General features: G+C 42.0%; 1 protein-coding gene across 1 annotated transcript in view; it reads right to left on the bottom strand.

The window, feature by feature from the left end:
* Window positions 1-3,403: 3,403 nt before the first annotated feature.
* The window catches only part of angpt1 (angiopoietin 1), a 63,391-nt gene continuing 48,424 nt past the window's right edge, over window positions 3,404-18,370 (bottom strand). Inside the window, exons 8-9 of the mRNA XM_030413076.1 lie at window positions 10,883-11,013; window positions 3,404-6,584 (exon numbers count right to left, since the gene is read on the bottom strand). Coding sequence (XP_030268936.1) covers window positions 6,421-6,584; window positions 10,883-11,013 — 295 coding nt within the window. The 3' untranslated portion in view covers window positions 3,404-6,420. The remainder of the gene's footprint in view (window positions 6,585-10,882; window positions 11,014-18,370) is intronic.

The raw sequence follows: 18,370 nt of genomic DNA, 5'->3' as shown, positions 1-18,370 counted from the left end.
TTCGTATCCAGTTTCCCCGATTCAGACCTGAGACATTTGAAATTTCAGGCTGCTGCTTTTAAGCTCCCCTCATCCGACTTACAAACCTTCATGCTATTATCAGTTTGAGCGGCTCTTGCCGGGGCCTGCAGCCTTTCTGCGCTTCACACCCTCTGTGTACACCGAGCGTCACTCTCACTCCTACAGACCATCAATCATATCAAGCTCCGTCTCAGCGTTTCTGGACGAGGGAGTCCCTCACCTCGACTCACGTTTACATTCTCATTCTACTCCATTTATTTTCCTACGCCACAGGACTTTCTACTCAAAACCAGCAGTACACAACGCCGAATTACTTTATAATTACTAACATAACAATCTGAAGGGTTTTTCTCCCCGACATTTGGACGGAATATCGCTTACTTTGATAACCCACATCTGCAAACGGAGACTATTCTCGTAATAAAAGTGAAGAAACTAGCTGATAAAACGTTGGCCTTTGGCAGTCTTGAGAAATCAGAGATCAGATCACTTTGGGACTGTGCGTCTGAGCTGGATTTTGCGTCAGTTTGATATAGAGCTCTGCACAGATGAAGAAAACTGTGATTTATGCGTTGAACGACACCAAATCTTAACCCTCTGCAGGGACCACACAGAGAGTTTAGGAGACTATAATGTATACTGCGGTGAAGAACTCGCATTGATGTCAGCATACTGTAATGATTTCAGGTTGACTTGCATCTGATGGAAGTTCATCTCCATATGCCCTTTTAGCACCATGCTCTTTGTCGTGGCAGCTTTTTAAAATGCTATAAGGGGTTCGATACAGATGATTTCTTTAGTTGGCGGTCTCGGCGATCGCCTCCCAACATGAACGCATTTAAGACTTGGTCATTCACACAGAGCGAATCATGTCACTGTCACAGAAAGTCAAAACATGGGGCTTTCTTCTTCCGTCATCACAGGGAGGCCATGCAGCAAGCTGAACGTACTCCCAGTGAAGGTTCAAGACAGCAGTTGGCCCTTTAAAAGTCTTTACTGGAGGCACTTCTGAAAGTGAAAACAGTAACAGTACAACTCAACAAATTCAGTTAAAGTGATTGCAGATCAGGAGACCCGATGACAAGAAAACTGGATTTTAAAAAGTGGGCTTAAGGGCTGAATTCTTGCACTATTAGCCAAATGGGAAGGAAAAAGAAAATCTGATTTTATTTCAGCCACTTTGGCTCCATTAAACTGTAAATATACAACTTTTTTGTATCATTCTGAAGAAAATACTGATTGCACTGTGTAATCCGGTCTGCCACAACAAAACAAGCCCAGTGGAATGACGGTACAAAGGAAGCGCGTTTGCCGTCAACCCGCGCAACCAAAACAGGAAGTGGCATTGTTTTTCTCGGTCACCATCCCTAGGCTACAGTGGATCAACTGGAATAAATGTGGAAACTCTACACTGAAAGGTGGCGTCATTCAAGTTCAAGTGCTCTTCAGAAACTCAGAAATCTATGAATAGATGGCCAGGAAGGTTGTTAAATACAAGAAAATTCAACATTTGGTCTTATTTTTCGTTGTATTCTGTCATTACATTGTTTATCTGTCACTGTAGCATTTTTTTGATTATAGGATGCTTAAATATCCCGTTCATTTTTCACACTGGCAGATTTTCCAATCCCCCCAAAAAGAAAAAATCGGATCAAATTGTAATCAGCAGTCTTGGGAAACCATTTTTCTTGTAAATAAAATAGTAATGAAATATGTTTTTAATGAACCATTTTCAAAACACAATACTAAAGCAGACATCAATATGCATTCCAGCCGCCAAAAGGTATTTTTAGCTGGTGGATTTTTTTTCTACCAGTCCTCGTTGGCCCATAAATCAAAATTTGATCCTGTAACGCGGCTTAAATAACTCCATTAAATACGATGAACTGCCAAAGACTATTCACATTTCTCATCAATATTCGACACAAAACATTTTGTTCACTCTTTACAAGTCTCTCCTGATTGATATAGATGTACTATATGTCTTTTCTTGCTTTAAATCTTGCATCCTGACTCTCTCTGTCTCTTCATCCAGGGATGGAGGATCCTCCTAGCTGCACTCTGGTCACCACTGTTGATCTGTTCCCTGTGTCTTCTCTGCTTACCTTGTAGTATTTTCACATGTAATATAATAGCTGTAATGACTTGTGCTGGTGCAGATTTCTTCATACTGGATTAATAATGTTGAAATTAAGCACACATTCAGATGGCACTGTATAATCAAATCTGATATGAAGCGAAAGACAGATGTTCTATTTTTACTTTCACTTCCTTCCTCAGTGTTTCCTCAATGTTTCCATTCATTTCCATGTGAGCAGGTGATCTCTTCAGGGAATTTGATGGTCCTGACCGTTCATACTGCGAGTACTGTACTCTTAATATCTGATCTGGTCTCGGTCCAGCACTGACTGTCTGCGTTGAAGCCCGGACCTCCCCCCTTCTCCACGGGGAGTCCTATCGATTCTCCAGACCTTGGCTCCTCCTCGGTTAACAGGAAAGGATCCATTTTCGTCAGAGCGTCCCTTCGCTGGATATGTACGGAACTTGTGTGCGTACGTGCCTATGCGGAGATGACAAGTGAAACATCCCGAGCGTCCGCCGGACACAAAAGTACCCTCGGTTCAGAAGTGGTTCCTATCCTCACACCAACAAAGGGACGACGCTTAAGACCCACATAGGTGTTTGCCAGCTTGCCCGGACTCTCTTCACACTCCGCTGCCTTCAGACTCTCTATAGGCCGCATTCCAGTCAGGGTGTCGGGTCAGTGCAGGCGCTGAAGGACGCGCAGCGGTTTGTGGGCCGCGGTAATTTGTTTAACCTTTGATTAGGTCCGGGAATGTCAACTATGAGGAGACACTATAAGTCCCGACAGCATCGTTTGACACTCTGGCAATCTGTCACTGCCACTTGCAAGCGAGCGAGCGAGTTACCACTCGAGACAATGGCCACTCAACTGCCCGGGCAGAGAGGCGGCTTTTATGTTCGCACCATCTGGTTCGGCCATGAAAGAGGCGGAAGAAAGTCTGCGCGTCTATCTGTGGGATTTATCTTGTGTCTTTCTGTGCAATAAGCTTCCTTTGCATAACATACAGCATAGCATTTGTATCGGAGGATTTGAACTGATCCCCAAGATGTTATCGAGAAAGGAAGCTTTTTCGACATTTAAAAAAAGACGTAAACGAGGGCCAAACTTTAGGGGAGCCCTGCCTTAAACCTGCGTCTATCATCACATCAATGTTTGGCACAAAAAGCCCAGCCTACACGCAGATTGAAAACATGAGTGCATCACATGCCTCTTTCGTTTTTTTTTTCTTTTTTTTATTTAATCTAGCGAACACAACACTGACCACATGTTACAAAAAGACGTTTAAATAAAATCTGCAAATCTGGAATTTAATGAGGTAAAAGCAGAGTTATCAAAGGCACATTTCTGCAGGGTTATTATCCTAACTTTTTCACGTCCTACGCTCAACTTCAAAACATCATCGCACTTCTGGCTGAGTGAAAGCAGAGAAAGAAGAGCTTTCCTCGAGGAAGGCTGCCCCGCGCGCACACACACACACACACACACACACATATTATATTGTACAATTTTAGTATGCTAATAAACATGTCAATTGCAGTTTTACAAGTTCCAGATACACTCTGTCTTCTCGCCACATGTACCTTTAGTAAATACTCCGCAGCTGATTCTGTTGTTGTAAGCTGGAAGTTATGAAATACTTGTTCACACGGATGACTTGGTGGAATCATTAATTTCATGCTTCATATCCCGCTCCAGCCCCCCCCACCCCCCCCACAAAAAAAAAGAAAAAAACAAAAAAGCTGCATTGATGAGAAACAGGAACAGGCTGGATTCTGAGGCCATGTCATGTTGATGTCTGTGAAAAATGTTTTGGATGTAACTAATCTGCTCTTTGTCTTAATGTAAGAGGTTACAATCTGATAATACTGACAGGACCGGTCACGAAGTGTAATCAAGTCCTCCTTGACCTTCTGCTTTGTGAGTTTTGTACATGTGGGACACCAACCTAAAGGGACAGATCAACCCAAAATCAAAAACAGACATTTTATCCTCTTACCTGAGTTGCTGAGTCTTGGAGATATTGGTCGTTTAGATGTCTGGCTTCTCTTGAATGTAATGGAAATGGATGGCACTTGGCTTGTGGTGCTCAAAGCAACAAAAAAGACGTAAGAGTCAGCAGCAATGTCTCCTCCAGAAATTATGACCCATGGATGTACAAATGGACGACAGGCACGCATTTGTGACAGCGCGAGATGTGAGCATTAATGGCGTCCTCCTGAGAGGATTGCTAACGTTAGCTAGGGTAGCTTCGTTTGAGCACGTTTGCCATCTTGGACGTCTTGGTACAACAACTCCGCTGGGACAAACCACTTGCAGAACTTCAGTAAAACCAGTTTCTGCATGAGTATGAGTTTTTGCTAATAATTATCTCGAATCGTGGTTGCCTGTTGTAGCTAGCATAGCCTGTTTTTTAATATTCATACTGTTTTTATTGTTACTGTGCGAGCATCTTGACAAAATTTACTTTGATGCTTTTTCAATATTGTTTTTTTTAAATAATATTCCTCAAAGCCTCTTTGAAAGAACTGAATTGAAAAAATGCTAAGATATGACAGGAAACCAGACGCCGCTGTCTGAGATAATAATTCACAGATGAAATCATGATATTGAGTTTACTTCGCAAAAAAAATATGTTTTTACTGCAGTTTCGCATGGCTTGTGGCTTGGCCCAGTGGTGTTGCCGTACCGAGCCGTCCAAGATGGCAGACACGCTCGAGCTTGCCCTTCTCAGATCTGGCAGGAAGCTGGCTTACTAAGCTAGCTAATGTTACATCTCCGCAAAGAAGGAAGCCATTGATGTTTACATCTTGTGCTGTCACGAGTCTCTTGTCCTCGTATAGATGCTGTAGATTCAAGATTTACTGTCAATAAAAGACAGATGTGCTTCTCAGATGAGGCAGCCACTCACATCAGGTGGAGACAGATGAATGCTTCCTGCTGCGTGGTGATATGGCTGGAGGGTGTAGTTCAGTAGGAAGAAAATAGTCCTACTGGAAACTGCTCTCAATGTCTGTGGATTATCTTGAGTATAGGTCATGAGTTCTGGAAAGAGACATCGCTACTCTACAAATGTATTGTGCTACTATCATAACCAATTTATCTGAGAGAAGGCAGACATGTCCCCGAAAATCTGGGACTCACCAACAGCACTACAGGTTAAGCAGCAATCTATGTTTTTATATTTTGGGGTGAACTGTCCATTTAATATAAGCTTGTACATATTTGTGAACGTGAAAGGATTATGATGCACTACTTCATCATTACACTCAGTAATATACTTCCTTATCTGTGTGTATTTTTTTTTAATATGGATTATTTGTGTATGCAAATGTGTATTTTCATCCCCGAGGCCGTACCGAGCTGTAATGGTTCTGTATCCCTTATTATACGCAACAAAATTAATGTCCTTGTTTTTCATGTGGAGCAGAGGTAAGGTGATCACTCACAATCTGAACCTTGGCAGCCGTTAGTCGTTTCTCAGCCAACAACAAAAGCAAATGTATCTCCATCCAGAATCTAATCCAATAACCTCACATCTTGAACTCTAAAAATAATCACACTCCGTCAGGACAGCTAGTGTGTAATTGCCAGCAAATATAAGTGACCCCTGTAACTATCACCAAACACTTGCATTGCAAGGTCATTTTGAAAACTGAGCGTGTGTTTTATACATAATGCAGAAAGAAATTCAGTATACACTGTACAGTACAAAAGACATCTCACTTTGGATAATGTATACAGTTGGGATAACAAAAATAATACCAAAAACACAATATATAATACAATCATAATATTTGTGGGTTCTGTGAGCAACATTTTAATACAAAAAAGCCACGTTTCTCATTCGTCTCCTTGGAGTGGACCAGATTAGCTCCGTCCTGCAGTTTAAGAGTCAGTGCTGCTCTGGTGTAGCTGCTTTACATTCAGAAGAGTTCAAGTCCTCCATATTGTTACAACGCAGGTCCCCAAGAAAACTGTGGTTTGACAACTGAAATGCAAATTGTAGGCATGAGAGACATTCGTACATTTGTCCTTAAATAAGGTCAAGTTCCTGCTTGCAAACAGAAAACAGTTCAGGAGGATCACGCCATACACCGTCTTCCCCCCCATGGCTGCTTTTCGGTTCATTGTGGGGAGAATAGGTTGCAACAGCAGCACAGCTTCTCTTGGGGAACAACAAGACTGAATAAAAGATTCACTGGGTGACTCCCACGGCCTGCGAAATGAGATGAGACAAGAGGATAAAATACGAAGCGTCCCTCTAATGTGCTACATAGCCGTTTGGAAGCTAAAAAGTTCTGAAGTTCAAAGGACTAGGAGAAGTCCAAGGGGCGGATCATCATGACGGTGGCTCGTAGCGAGTAGCTGGGGCCCTTGAAGTAGTGCCACTTGATACCGTTCAACTTCCCTATGTGTTGCCCTTGGGTGAAGTACATGCCGTTAAGGTTGGACGGGCCACAGGCATCAAACCACCAACCTGAAGAGAGAAGAAAGACAAGGACATACAAATTTGAATTTGGATATTAATTATAGCATTGGGTGATTAAGTATTCCAGGTGTAGATAAAGTCACACGTCCTTGGTAAAGGTTGAAAGTTTCCCATGGCCTCTCCCACAGGGGCATGGCGGTGGCTCAGACACCATTTCACCACTATCTGCTCAATGTGTTACTGTCACTGGGTTTACTGGCATGCCACTACCTGTTGCTGAACACATCGCTACCTCTTTTCTATTTAAAGCAAAGAGTGCATGTGCACGAGCTCCAGCACTGTGAATGGCATGGGAAACTTTTATTCTACTGCCAAGGTGATACGTTTCATGATTTCCTTCACGTATAGTGCATCTGGTATTTAGAGGAAAGGTGGACGTGCTTATACTTGGAGCACGGTTATTTTATTATTAAAGCCACACATATACCTCCTGTCTCTTTTGGCATTTACATTTTCTTTTTTATTGCTGATTTACAAGGGTCTGAATGGTTCAGGACACCCACACAGCATTCTCGCTCTACACTCAGGCCTTAGGTCATTTAAGATTATAACATTAAATGTACCAGCAGTTAAGTATGGGGAGGCAGCTTACTTTTATTGTAGAGGTATACAACCAAGCGACTTCGGTAAAGTCCTTTTCTCCTCCATGTTATTGTATGGTAATGTTTTTCGAGATATACAACTAAATGTAAAGGACTGCATAAATGTAAATGTATGTATGAACAACACACGTGATTAGGTTTATGCCCCAAAACTACCGGGTTAGGTTTAGGCCCTAAAACTAGTTGGTTAGGTTTAGACCCCAAAACTACTTGGTCAGGATTAGGTTACAAAACTACCGGGTTAGGTTAAGGCCCTAAAACTAGATGGTTAGGTTTAGACCCCAAAACTACTTGGTCAGGATTAGGTCACAAAACTACCGGGTTAGGTTAAGGCCCAAAAACAACTTGGTTAGGTTTAGGTCTCAAAACTACTTGGTTAGGTTTAGGTCGCAAAACTACTTGTTTATGTTTAGGCTGCAAAACTAATTGCTAAGGTTTAGGAAAAGATCATGTACGGGTTAAAATAAGTTCCTTAGTTACATTTATAGTAACTTAGTAGTAAGTCATGAATGTGCCACAAGTTAAGTATATTACAACAAAACAAGTCAATATTACCTTAATGTTAATGTCAAGTTCTCTTAACAAAGACATTTTAAACAATGTCAACTTTGGATTAAAAGTGACATAATGGACAAATGGACAGTCATAAACATTCATAAACAGACAATATGGGGGTCATGTTATGGTTGTGATGATGTCATGTCTGTCTTATGCACCCCCCCTTCAAATAAAGTGTAACAGAAAGGAGCAACACATTAGTGTAAGTGTAAGTAAGTGCATAAATATCCGGTAACAGATATTAACTGACCATTACATTTATTCCATCCTACTAATCTGGCAAATCTTATACCTGATATAGTTTGCACACCCTCAGTGATACAGTCAGATATAGAACATATGTGAGGAATGGCATGTGTCAGTCACACAGCCGCAAATGGCAGCGCCTCTCCTCTCAGACCTGAATACCACGCAGCCGACGGTATGACATTTCACAGGACCTGTCGGTAATCAGGGGCCATGTTCCGCCCTTGTTGCTGGCATGGAGCACACATATGAATTTCAATTTGATTGCTACTTCATCATAAGACACATATGCAGCATAGCACAGAAACTGGTGAACGCCTCCTTACATTTCCGCCGCTGCATATAATTTCAGGTTGCTGGTGCCAGAGGGAATCAAATGTGAAATTGCACTTGATCTGCACATTTTTTTGTTTTTTACATTGAATTAAATGAGGAATGACCCTCAAGCTTGGGAATCTTTCAGAGGCGCAGCTACACCTGATATCTTTGTAAATAGACTGAAGATGTGAAAGGTTAAAGCTGCTATAGTCAATAATTTCAAATTGACAAACCCACTGGGGAACTTTTACCCAGTTCTGCAGTTTTGGCACCATGCACAATCCTAGTTTCACTCCAAATACCTTTAAAGTTATATTCATTCATTTTTTGGCCTATATTTGATCATTTTTGTCATAATTCTTACGTTTATTCATAGTCCCACCAATTTCCCATGTTTCACAGCAGTGGGTTTAGATTCCTCTGAACACCCAGGACACCCTAAGGATAATTTGCAACAGGCATTGGTTCAGTAGTTGCGGAGTCTCCACAGTTATCAAGATAATAACTGCAAGTTACTGGAGTTTGATAACAGCATGTCACAAAATGCATGTTGTGCAACCTGCTGTTTTCTCATATATTTCCCCTTAAACCGCGATGCAGACTACAGTGAACACATCCTTTTTTGCCATCCCTCATCTGCTGATAAACTGCAGACCACACCGCCGCCGACACCCATGTAAACATTCAGCTTGTACAGCAGCAATCCTTTGGGATTTATGATCGGTATACTCTCTGTTTCCAGACCAGAGATTTTTACTGACTTGTAAAAACAGCGGCGATGTCCTCTATTGAAAACGAAATCTCAGCTTGTGCAGTTTGTTCTCATGATAGAGGGATCCCCCCGTACCTCCTACTGTCAGTGCCTCAACCCTACTCTATGTTCCGGTGCTGGGTAAATATATACATTACAGTATGTGTGTGTCCACATTATATTTTCCTCTGTGTTCTTGACACGGCATGCTGTATTGTCCTCATAAATGTAGCAGGGAAGTATGTTCCTCTTGTATAGTCCAGACACTTACATCATTTGGTGTCAGCCCTGCTCTCGTAAATGCAGGGAATAAATCAAATGATATACTGTACATGCTATATAGCCATCCCAGAGCTGGGTTCAGACCAGCCTTGACTCAGGCTACATGTTGTCATGCCTTTCCTTTGTGGTTGGCCATAGGCAGGCTATGAATCAGATCGGGGCAGTGGTGTTGATCAGCGATCAGATGCCAGTTCCCTTTAACCCACTGCATTCACAATGACCTAAGAGGTAATGCTGATCTCAAATCTGCACTTAGAAATGCTTGATTAGTACCAGGTCAGGGCTGCACAGCAATAGAGCTGCCATGAGGTGACAGCGAGGGTCACCGGGCTCCACTTACACAGCAGGAGAAGCAGAGTCATTTTAAATCTCTCTGACACTTGGTGCCGCGCCCAGGGATTTTTATAAGGCGCTCGTTTCCAACCACAGCACAACTGGGGAGGGATGCGGAATATAAGCTAATAGGTGCAGATAGATGTATAAGTGGCCACGTTAGCCTATTGCATGCGCTGCAAGCGCAGGTTGCAAGCATAATGACCTGAACTAATGACTGGGCAATGAACATTGTGGGTTAGTCGTAAAGCCAATCAGAGAAATCTGCTTTTGGGATAGTTACATCATTCTATTGTGTATTCAATTCAGAATAAAATGCTTAAAGGATCATTCTGATTTATGACATTTTGGGCCTTTTATTGTAGTTTAACCCATGATTTGTAATGGTAATAATAACATGGTATTCCCCATGTCATTTGCTGGAATCTGAATGTAAGAGGACATCGCCGTGGAGACGTCTGATGGGGTAAGAAACACAAGAACTTGGACGAGGCGGGCAGGCTAGCTAAGCTTATCTGGATAATACAAAAGTGAAGGCAAACGGTGAAATTACAATTTAAAACTGCTCTAGTCAGTATTTTTCACATTACCAGTGGATCAGAAGACCCCTCAGTTTTACGGAACTAACTTTAAGTTCTTCAGCATGTCATATTTAAGTTAATTGTAGGTGACTTGTATTTATCAGGCAACCAGAGACACTACTCAAAATGAATGCCAATGTTGCTTAATGCTGTGTCTGCTGTAAGCAATTGTAAATCAGCAACTTTCCCTGTATGCTAACAAGTTTTCCAACTTCTAACGGTGAATTTATGTCAATATTATGTGTACGGCTTGTTACACTGCCCCCAAACAGCGGGAAAATAAATGAAAGCAGCTTTAAATTGTCTTGAAAATCCATCACAGTTTATTGTACACTGTGTACTGTATTTGCTCTTCCGCTGTGCAATGTATCAGCTACATTTAGGCTTACTCCCAAATGAAGTGGTTTAGATAAACTGGCTAAGCTGTTGGCGTATTTACAGATCATCTGATTGTCCGATCCCTCATTTTTTTCTGTTTGTGCTGCACTTCAATAAAGCAATCTTGACATGTTCCCTGATCTCAGCAATTACTTAGAATATAGTGGAAAAAACAAAACTAATACTCAAGTTATGTAGTGCATATGTTACTGTAATGCATTGTTTGGCCTCACTTACCGCCCGTGAGCATGAGCGCACACTTGCACATGCAGTTGTCATTGTCCATGTCCTTGGTGCTGAAGTCTGCTCCGTGGATTACTAGACTGCTCTGTCTGCCTGCGGTCCCACTGTGGCTTTTCAGGAACAGCCTGAAACACATCAAGGAGGAGGAGGAGGAGGGAGTCAGGACATGGAGACACATCAGGAAGAGGAAAAAAGGGGGGAAGAGAGGAGTGTGGTGGAGTGAGCAGCGCAAGTAATAAAGACAGCGAGAAGACATAATATTCTTCAGGAAACGTCCCCCGAGAGATCTTTATTTTTTTGTTGTGATTGAGCACATGTAGAACACCTGGAACAACATTGACGCGGCAGGGCGAATATAAAATAAAGAGGCAGCGTATGAAAGACATACAGATGGAAAGTGAGGGAGAGGGAAAGAGCATGTAGTGTAAGGAATGTCTGGGAATCACATTTCCATCTGCGGGCCCACAGTACGTTAATTTACACCACAACAACAGGGAAAGTCATAAAATACTACCCTGTAACAGCTACGCACGGTGAAAAAGCAACAAGCAACCTGTTAAACCTATCATACATCCACTGCTGGATGACAGGTATTTCCCCTCGTCCTGTCTCCTTGTGTTTAAGCACACTGTTCCTGCTGTCCGTTGCTTTTCATGATGACACATTCCTTTCACGAAACCCATGCCATTTCGGACACATGATACTGCAATTCTGCCGCCAGTCCGTATATATCTTTTGCCCTTTTGTAAGAGATTTTATATTTGAAAAGCATGTTTTAGAGCACTGCAGGCGATAATCGCAGAGTGCATACCCCGCAGAAGCTACTATATATCAGTCCTCTTAGGTCCAGCCAAACTGAGCATGTTGAATGTATAACAATCAGCGCTGGTAGGAGACGCAGGCTGCTGGATAGAGACGGCATACAGGAGGCAGATCTCTTTAACGCTGTTGAAGGGAAGATTTGTTGTTTTGTTTGAATTGACGTAGCTCTGGAAAAGAGCGCTGAGTGCAGAGCCAGACTGTCTGGAGGAATAAACACCCAGAGTCACATTGGATGCAGCTCTGATATCGAGCAGTTTACCAACTCAGAGATGAATTTTAACACTGACAAGTATCAGCGTTGTTGAAGCTATATCATCTGTCTTTCCTTTTTCCGAAGAGCCATTGTTTTTTATTTGTTTAGCCATGGAGTCTATACGTGGTTATGTCACTCAATTCCTCCTCGGCTACCAAAAAGTCATCATTAGGCACCTGCTTTTCTGCAAAATAATACACCAAAAATGTGTCGCATATTAAACATGTGCTACAGAAAGCCTGCGCTACTGTTAATGCACAGCGGTTGCAGATATACAGGTCTGTATAAACTGAGTAGTTTTTGCTTTAATTTAAATAACAGCTGTTTAACATCAACTGGTGAATTTTCCATCCCATGTAAGCTGACAAGACGGATAGTATTAATATTTCACATGACAACAAACAGCAGAACAATAGGTCTGATAAGCCGTCACTCCCAAGCTGAATTTCATCACGCACTCAGTGTTCAAAACATAAAATTTAAAACTAATACAAAGCTTGTAAGCATATTTCCTCAGGGTGTGTCGCGCTGTGAACTCACTCGTCGTGTGATGGGGAATTGCTGCATGCGGATCTGACAATTCCTTCACCCTCCTGACAGCTCTATCATTACCATCAGAACACGCCTTCCCGTCATCTGCCGCAACAAACACTTGGAAGTACTTTGTCTCTCTCACGCTCTTTCTGCTTTGCTCTCTCCCAACAGAAGAGATCGCAGCACCATGCCAATGAGGTCCATTCTCACCGAAAGCAATTTCCTGAGTTCATTTCTGGACAACAGGGGACCAAGGGCGTGTAGTGAACCTTGCACCCAGTTTGGTTTTTTTTTTTTCCCCCCAATGAGAAAAAGTAACAAATACCAAATAGCTCATGCTTTGCGTCGCTGCTGAATACCTCCAGCGTCAGCGAGGCCTCAAGGCATCAGGTTGAACATCTCAAAGAAAAGAGACGGGTAGACTCCCCAGGAGAGAAAGTCATTTAACGTGAAAGACTTCTGTATTTGGACAGCTGTGTAAATGCGGCGCAGGTCACAGTGGGGAATTCACGAAGCCAATAAACCAATACGTGTAAGCCCACAATGTGACAGTGAGTCATGTGGACTAATCAGTGGCACCGACTGACCACGAGACATGGGCAGGTTTGGATAAGAGCCTGTGAGTATATCATAAGCAGTTGCGTGTGCTTATATCTTCTTGCTAACAGTACGTCATCTGTGACACATGCTGAAGTATCAACCATTGTCTCCAAAGCAACAGATGTCTTTGGATGTAATTTCCAGTTAAGAGTAAACCCCAAAGTGCTGCTTCACTTAAGAGAAGCATGACTTCTATCAGCTAATTCCCGATTCTGACAAATAAAACATGCAGTGTCAAGGACGGGGTCTGCTACCGCTCTGATGAAGACCAGACTGCACTGCACATCCACTCTCCATTTTCCAAAAGCTCTTACGACCTCTGTTGCGCAGACGAATCGCCAAGGCACATCATCAAGAGGGATTTTAAGCGTGACACTTTGACAGGGTGCTTTAAATACTCCGCGGCTGTGTTTACCGGGTTCGCCGCATATTTACCAAACCAACGTTCCCCCCAGCTCAGCTGACATCTGCAGTTTTTTCCTGTCTGGATCCATCATGCACTTTGATGATAACTGTAGTAATCCAAAAATGGGTGAAGTAATGAACTCGAGAGGAAGAGACGCTTTTCCTGAGGCCTGTTTTCTAAGAATGGGAGGGTTAGGGTTAGGGTTAGGATTCAAATGTATCAGGGGACAAACATTCGCTCGCTCAGATCTGGGTCTTATCAGGCAATGCGTGATAATCTAGTGGTTCCAGTTAAAGTAAAGGGAGGGTGGTGTCCTGCCATCTTATTCTTCTGATATCCACTTGTTTGTGATCTTTTGTCATATTTATACGGGCATGTCATTTTAGTTTTTTTTTATGTGTTTTTTTCAAGGTTTTTTAAATTACTTTTGCTCATTGTTCTGTTTTCCCTCCTGTTTTTCTTGTGCTCCTCACCAGCCTGATTTTCCCTTCACACCTGTCTTGCATCTGTTTCATTAGCCTCTTTCGTGCCTCTAGTGTTTTTCCAATCATTCCCCTCGCCTGTGATTGTCCGCCTCACTTCATCTTCACCTTATCCCCTCATTAAGTTTGGTTTGGATTGATGTCTAGTCTTAAATTCATCTGTCAAGTCGTATGATCAGTTTTCGTGATCTTTCTGTTGTATTTTCCCGTTCTGTTACCTGATTATGTGATTCATCCTGGAATAAAGTTCTGCAATTCGTCTGCAAACAACAAAAAGTAACTTCCACTCAGAGAGTAGAAGCTAGTTAGCCTAGCTTGCTTGCTTGCTTCCATTACACTACTGGAAACAGCATGATGGGTTGCCTCTACTGTTGGATGTCATAATGAAATGGACTGCTCAAACACCAACAGTTGATGCTATGTGGAAAAAAAGAAGAAAAAAACTTCTGAAAAAGCTTTTTCACAATCATTATTCAATGTGTTCATCGTCACACATTAAAGGTGCAATATGTAAGAATTGGACAACAAATTCATTCAAACAAACAAACAAACAAACAGGGGGCAGTAAATCCCCAGAGTAACCGCTAACTGCGACTAACTAGCTGCCGTTAGCTGGTAAGCTCAGTTAGCCGGCAGCTAGCAGTCATATTAGGAGAGTGTTGGTGTTTTATCCTATCTGACTTTATTCTTGAAGTACAAACTGGCAAGAGCTAGTTAGCATGCTAACTTTATTAGAAATCACTGCAGCAGAATAAATAGATGCCTTCCACACAACGTCAAAACTGGTATTTCCTCATATTCTGTTGATTAATTCACTTTTTAGGTGTATCTTGGTCTGTCTTATCTAGGTGTGTCATGTTTTGGGTGTAACTATAATAACTCTCTCAAATTCCAAAAGATGCAGTTCTCATATTGGACCTTTTAAATTTCACTCATCTGTGTTGCAAATGTGTTGGATGCAAACATTTCTGATGGAGAAAAATTGACAAATTAAACCCAAATTATTCACATTACTAAACAATGAAAATGTGTGTGTATGAGTGTGTCTTAACGCTTCGACTTTGATGCGGATTCAGTTTCACTCATAATCAGTCTATGCTCTGGAGTATTGCAGCTGCAAGCTGTGTACGTGGGAAATGAGTCGTTGCAGGGTCAGGTGAGGAATCAGATATGTTTATCTGAGAGCGCTTCCAAGAAAAACTGGGTTAGCAGGATTCTAACAGTGCGTCTTAAACTCACTGTTATGAAACATTATCAAAATATTAAGACCTTTTTTTTTTTTTTACAGGGGAAACAAAGACTTCACACATGTCGTGCATTTTCTATTATGGGTATTACAAATTTAAGCTTTTGTTGTGTTAGAAGTGCCACAAAACGCTTAGCTACTTTGTGCTTTTGTCCCCATAAAGCACCTTAAAAAAGTTAAGCAAACATAAATAAGCCATCATATTTAAATGCATTCAAAGTGATCACATGGACTTCTCCCAAATATGCATCCCACTCTCCCCACACACAGCAGAGGATGTGTTGGATCGCAGCGGAGCCGGCTGGGATTGGCGCGAGGCCTCGGATTTGCTAACGTGTCGCCGGTTTGCAGTCATACTTTTGTATCTGACACATCCCATTTCACAACTTTCCCCCTGAAACAGAGGATATTGCTGTCATACTGAAACTCTATGAGGGAAATTTCTCTGGAAGGGATAGTGAAAGGCCGTTAAACAATGTGTCTCATGGAATCTCTGCTACCCTGTGCAAAGTTCAAGCCGTTCTTTGAAGAGCGCCGGAGAAATCGAATACAGACACACTGCGATCATTTCTATAATGTGCATCTTTCTCGAGGCTCGGATGAAAGCGCTCACAGCCCTTTTTTAACAAATATTTTCATCCGCTGACTGACAGCTACGCTTGTTTTCTTTCATCTCGATACATGAAGGTGACAACCCGGCCGGCCGAGGGTCCAGCGCGTGCTGTTACACACCTGGCAGTCATTAGCCTCCTGAACTGCAGTCTGATTGGCCCATTGCAAAGGTTAATCACCCTGACCAATGGTTCGCTTCCTACCGCAGGGTACACAGAGGTGTCTGGCTGGCTGAGACCCGCTTGGCTGCTCTCCTACCACTGGGTGTCAAATAGCTCCGTCGAGACACACGCAGACGTGATGGAAACAGTATGCACAGGTTAGCCGCAGTGCGTTCATGGAGGTTGATAATACAGGCAATGTTTTCTGCAGCAACGTTAGCGGCTGAGGAGTGTTTCCCAAACTGTTTACTTCAGAAAGTATTCGGCTCTTCATGTACGGTCATGTCTCCATACTGTTCTGTGCTGTTTGTTGCTAACGCTAGCAAGTTCTGTGAAAACTGCAGTGGTGCCACTAGCACTTATGCTAGATTCAGTGTTGTCAGCTGGGCTATTCTCCTCCTGCGACACACTGCTCATCCTGATAGTTCCCTTTTGGAGTTTTTAGTGTTTTTGAAACTTTCTTTTTTACCTCCCTTGATTTCACAATTTGCTCACAGTTTGAGTTTAGCTCGCTACTAACCATCATATACGCGGGACAAGCATGAAAATGACCACGTAGCAGGCTGAAATCAAAAATATTACAGAAAAAAAAATTATGATACTTGACTCAGCAAGATAATCTTTACAGAAAAAAAAAGCACTTCCATGATTTTTGATGTATAAAATGCAATCGTCAGACTGAAAAAGTGAGTGTCCGTGTTCAGAGTAATGGTGTTTAGTGTTCACCGACAACCTCTTTAGTCTCATCAACCATCCTTTTAAAGACACGTAAGCTTTTGGATAAGCACAAGTGGGGTTTCTACTGACTTATTTAATTTATGTCATAGAACAAAATGGTTGGTGACTTTATTTCAGGCATCTAATCGAAAAGCTATCAAAAAAAAAAAAAAAGGTGGGTACACTATCCAGTGGCACACTATTGAGATTGAGGTTTCTGTGATAGTTTCACTTGCAAACCATTGGAAATTAAAATCATTGTTGAGTAAGAATGGAAAAATTACTCTTGACTTGACAACTGGCATGAGAATTTCCACTCATCGGACACTTACTGGCCTTTGTTGAGTCTTCAAATGTATTGGAGGACAGTAGCCATCAGTAGTCGGAGTTTGTTTAGTTTGCAGAGAAATGGATCTGTTGATGTGTGAGTTCAGCAGCAGATATGAGTGCATCCATCATGCATATCACCTTTATTAAGCAGATCCGTCTCTGTGACAACCGAGCGAACCTCGCTGACTCATGAAGACCATGTGGTATGGCTGAAAGCTCAGGACAAAGCTGGAAGATGGACCTTGAAATGGGATCATTTTGTGTGTAATCAGTCATTTATTTATTTATTTTTAAATTTACTTGGATGTCAAGTTTACTATGGAGTCACAGAAGTGCAATTGCAAAACGAATTTTAAAAAAGGTGTTGTTTTTATTCCTCTTTTATTTTCTCATTCCTTTCGGGATGTATTATGACTTTTCTATGACTCCATACCAGAGAGCTGAACATTCGGCTGTACATTGTGTCGCCGTATCGGGACTTTGATTACCTATAAACTTTAAACACACAACAGATTTTTCATTTCTGACGAGTCCTGCTGCTGATTCTGTCGCGGCCCCGACGCTTCGTCTCCGTTATCGTTGGAAAACCGTGGAACCCGACGCTCGCCGGGATGAGATTCAAGTAGACATAACTTGAGATATCCAAGATTATCTCAGTGTGAGTCTTGGAAAATAGAAGGGTCACCATGTTTCTGGAACCAGCGATCTCTGCCAATATACTTTCTAAAAAATCCTCCCATGAAACACATCTAAACGAGATCTATCTGATTCCACGGGGAGATCGGGGGCCATTACCATACGGAGAAATTACTGGATTTAAGAACTTGGCTGTACGAACTAAGGCGGATATTGAATAAAGATGTAACGGCTCGTTCAAAAATAAACATATAAGTCTTTTTCTTCCAGCGGGGAGGCACACTGAAAGTACATACCGTACGAACAATTCTTTTTTTTTGTTTTAATCGGCAAACCTCAACTTGTGTCTGTGCATATATTTAACCACTGCGGACGTGCACCTCGGACAATTTCAGAATTTATGGATCCGTCTCGCGCCCAGGGTACTGCACATCTTTGCATGCATATTAGTGCTTAAGTTGCATTAAACAGACATTACTCAGACGTTCCTTCATTCCTCTGGAGTAGTTACATGAACATTTAAATACGGACATTGTCAGGCTTTTGTGTCTAAAGTTGAGCAAAGGGTTTTTGGAAACACCCTCTTAGACAAATCCAAATAGAAAGTTGTTGGGAAATTTGATAATAGGATGTATGATTTGTTTATGGTTTAAGTCCACTTGGGTGCAAAATGAGTAGGGCAT

This window comes from Sparus aurata, chromosome 3 (assembly GCF_900880675.1).
Source record: "Sparus aurata chromosome 3, fSpaAur1.1, whole genome shotgun sequence".
Classification (NCBI taxonomy): Eukaryota; Metazoa; Chordata; class Actinopteri; order Spariformes; family Sparidae; genus Sparus; species Sparus aurata.
Note: the sequence above shows the minus strand (reverse complement) of the source record. Positions and strands in the feature narration are given on the sequence as shown.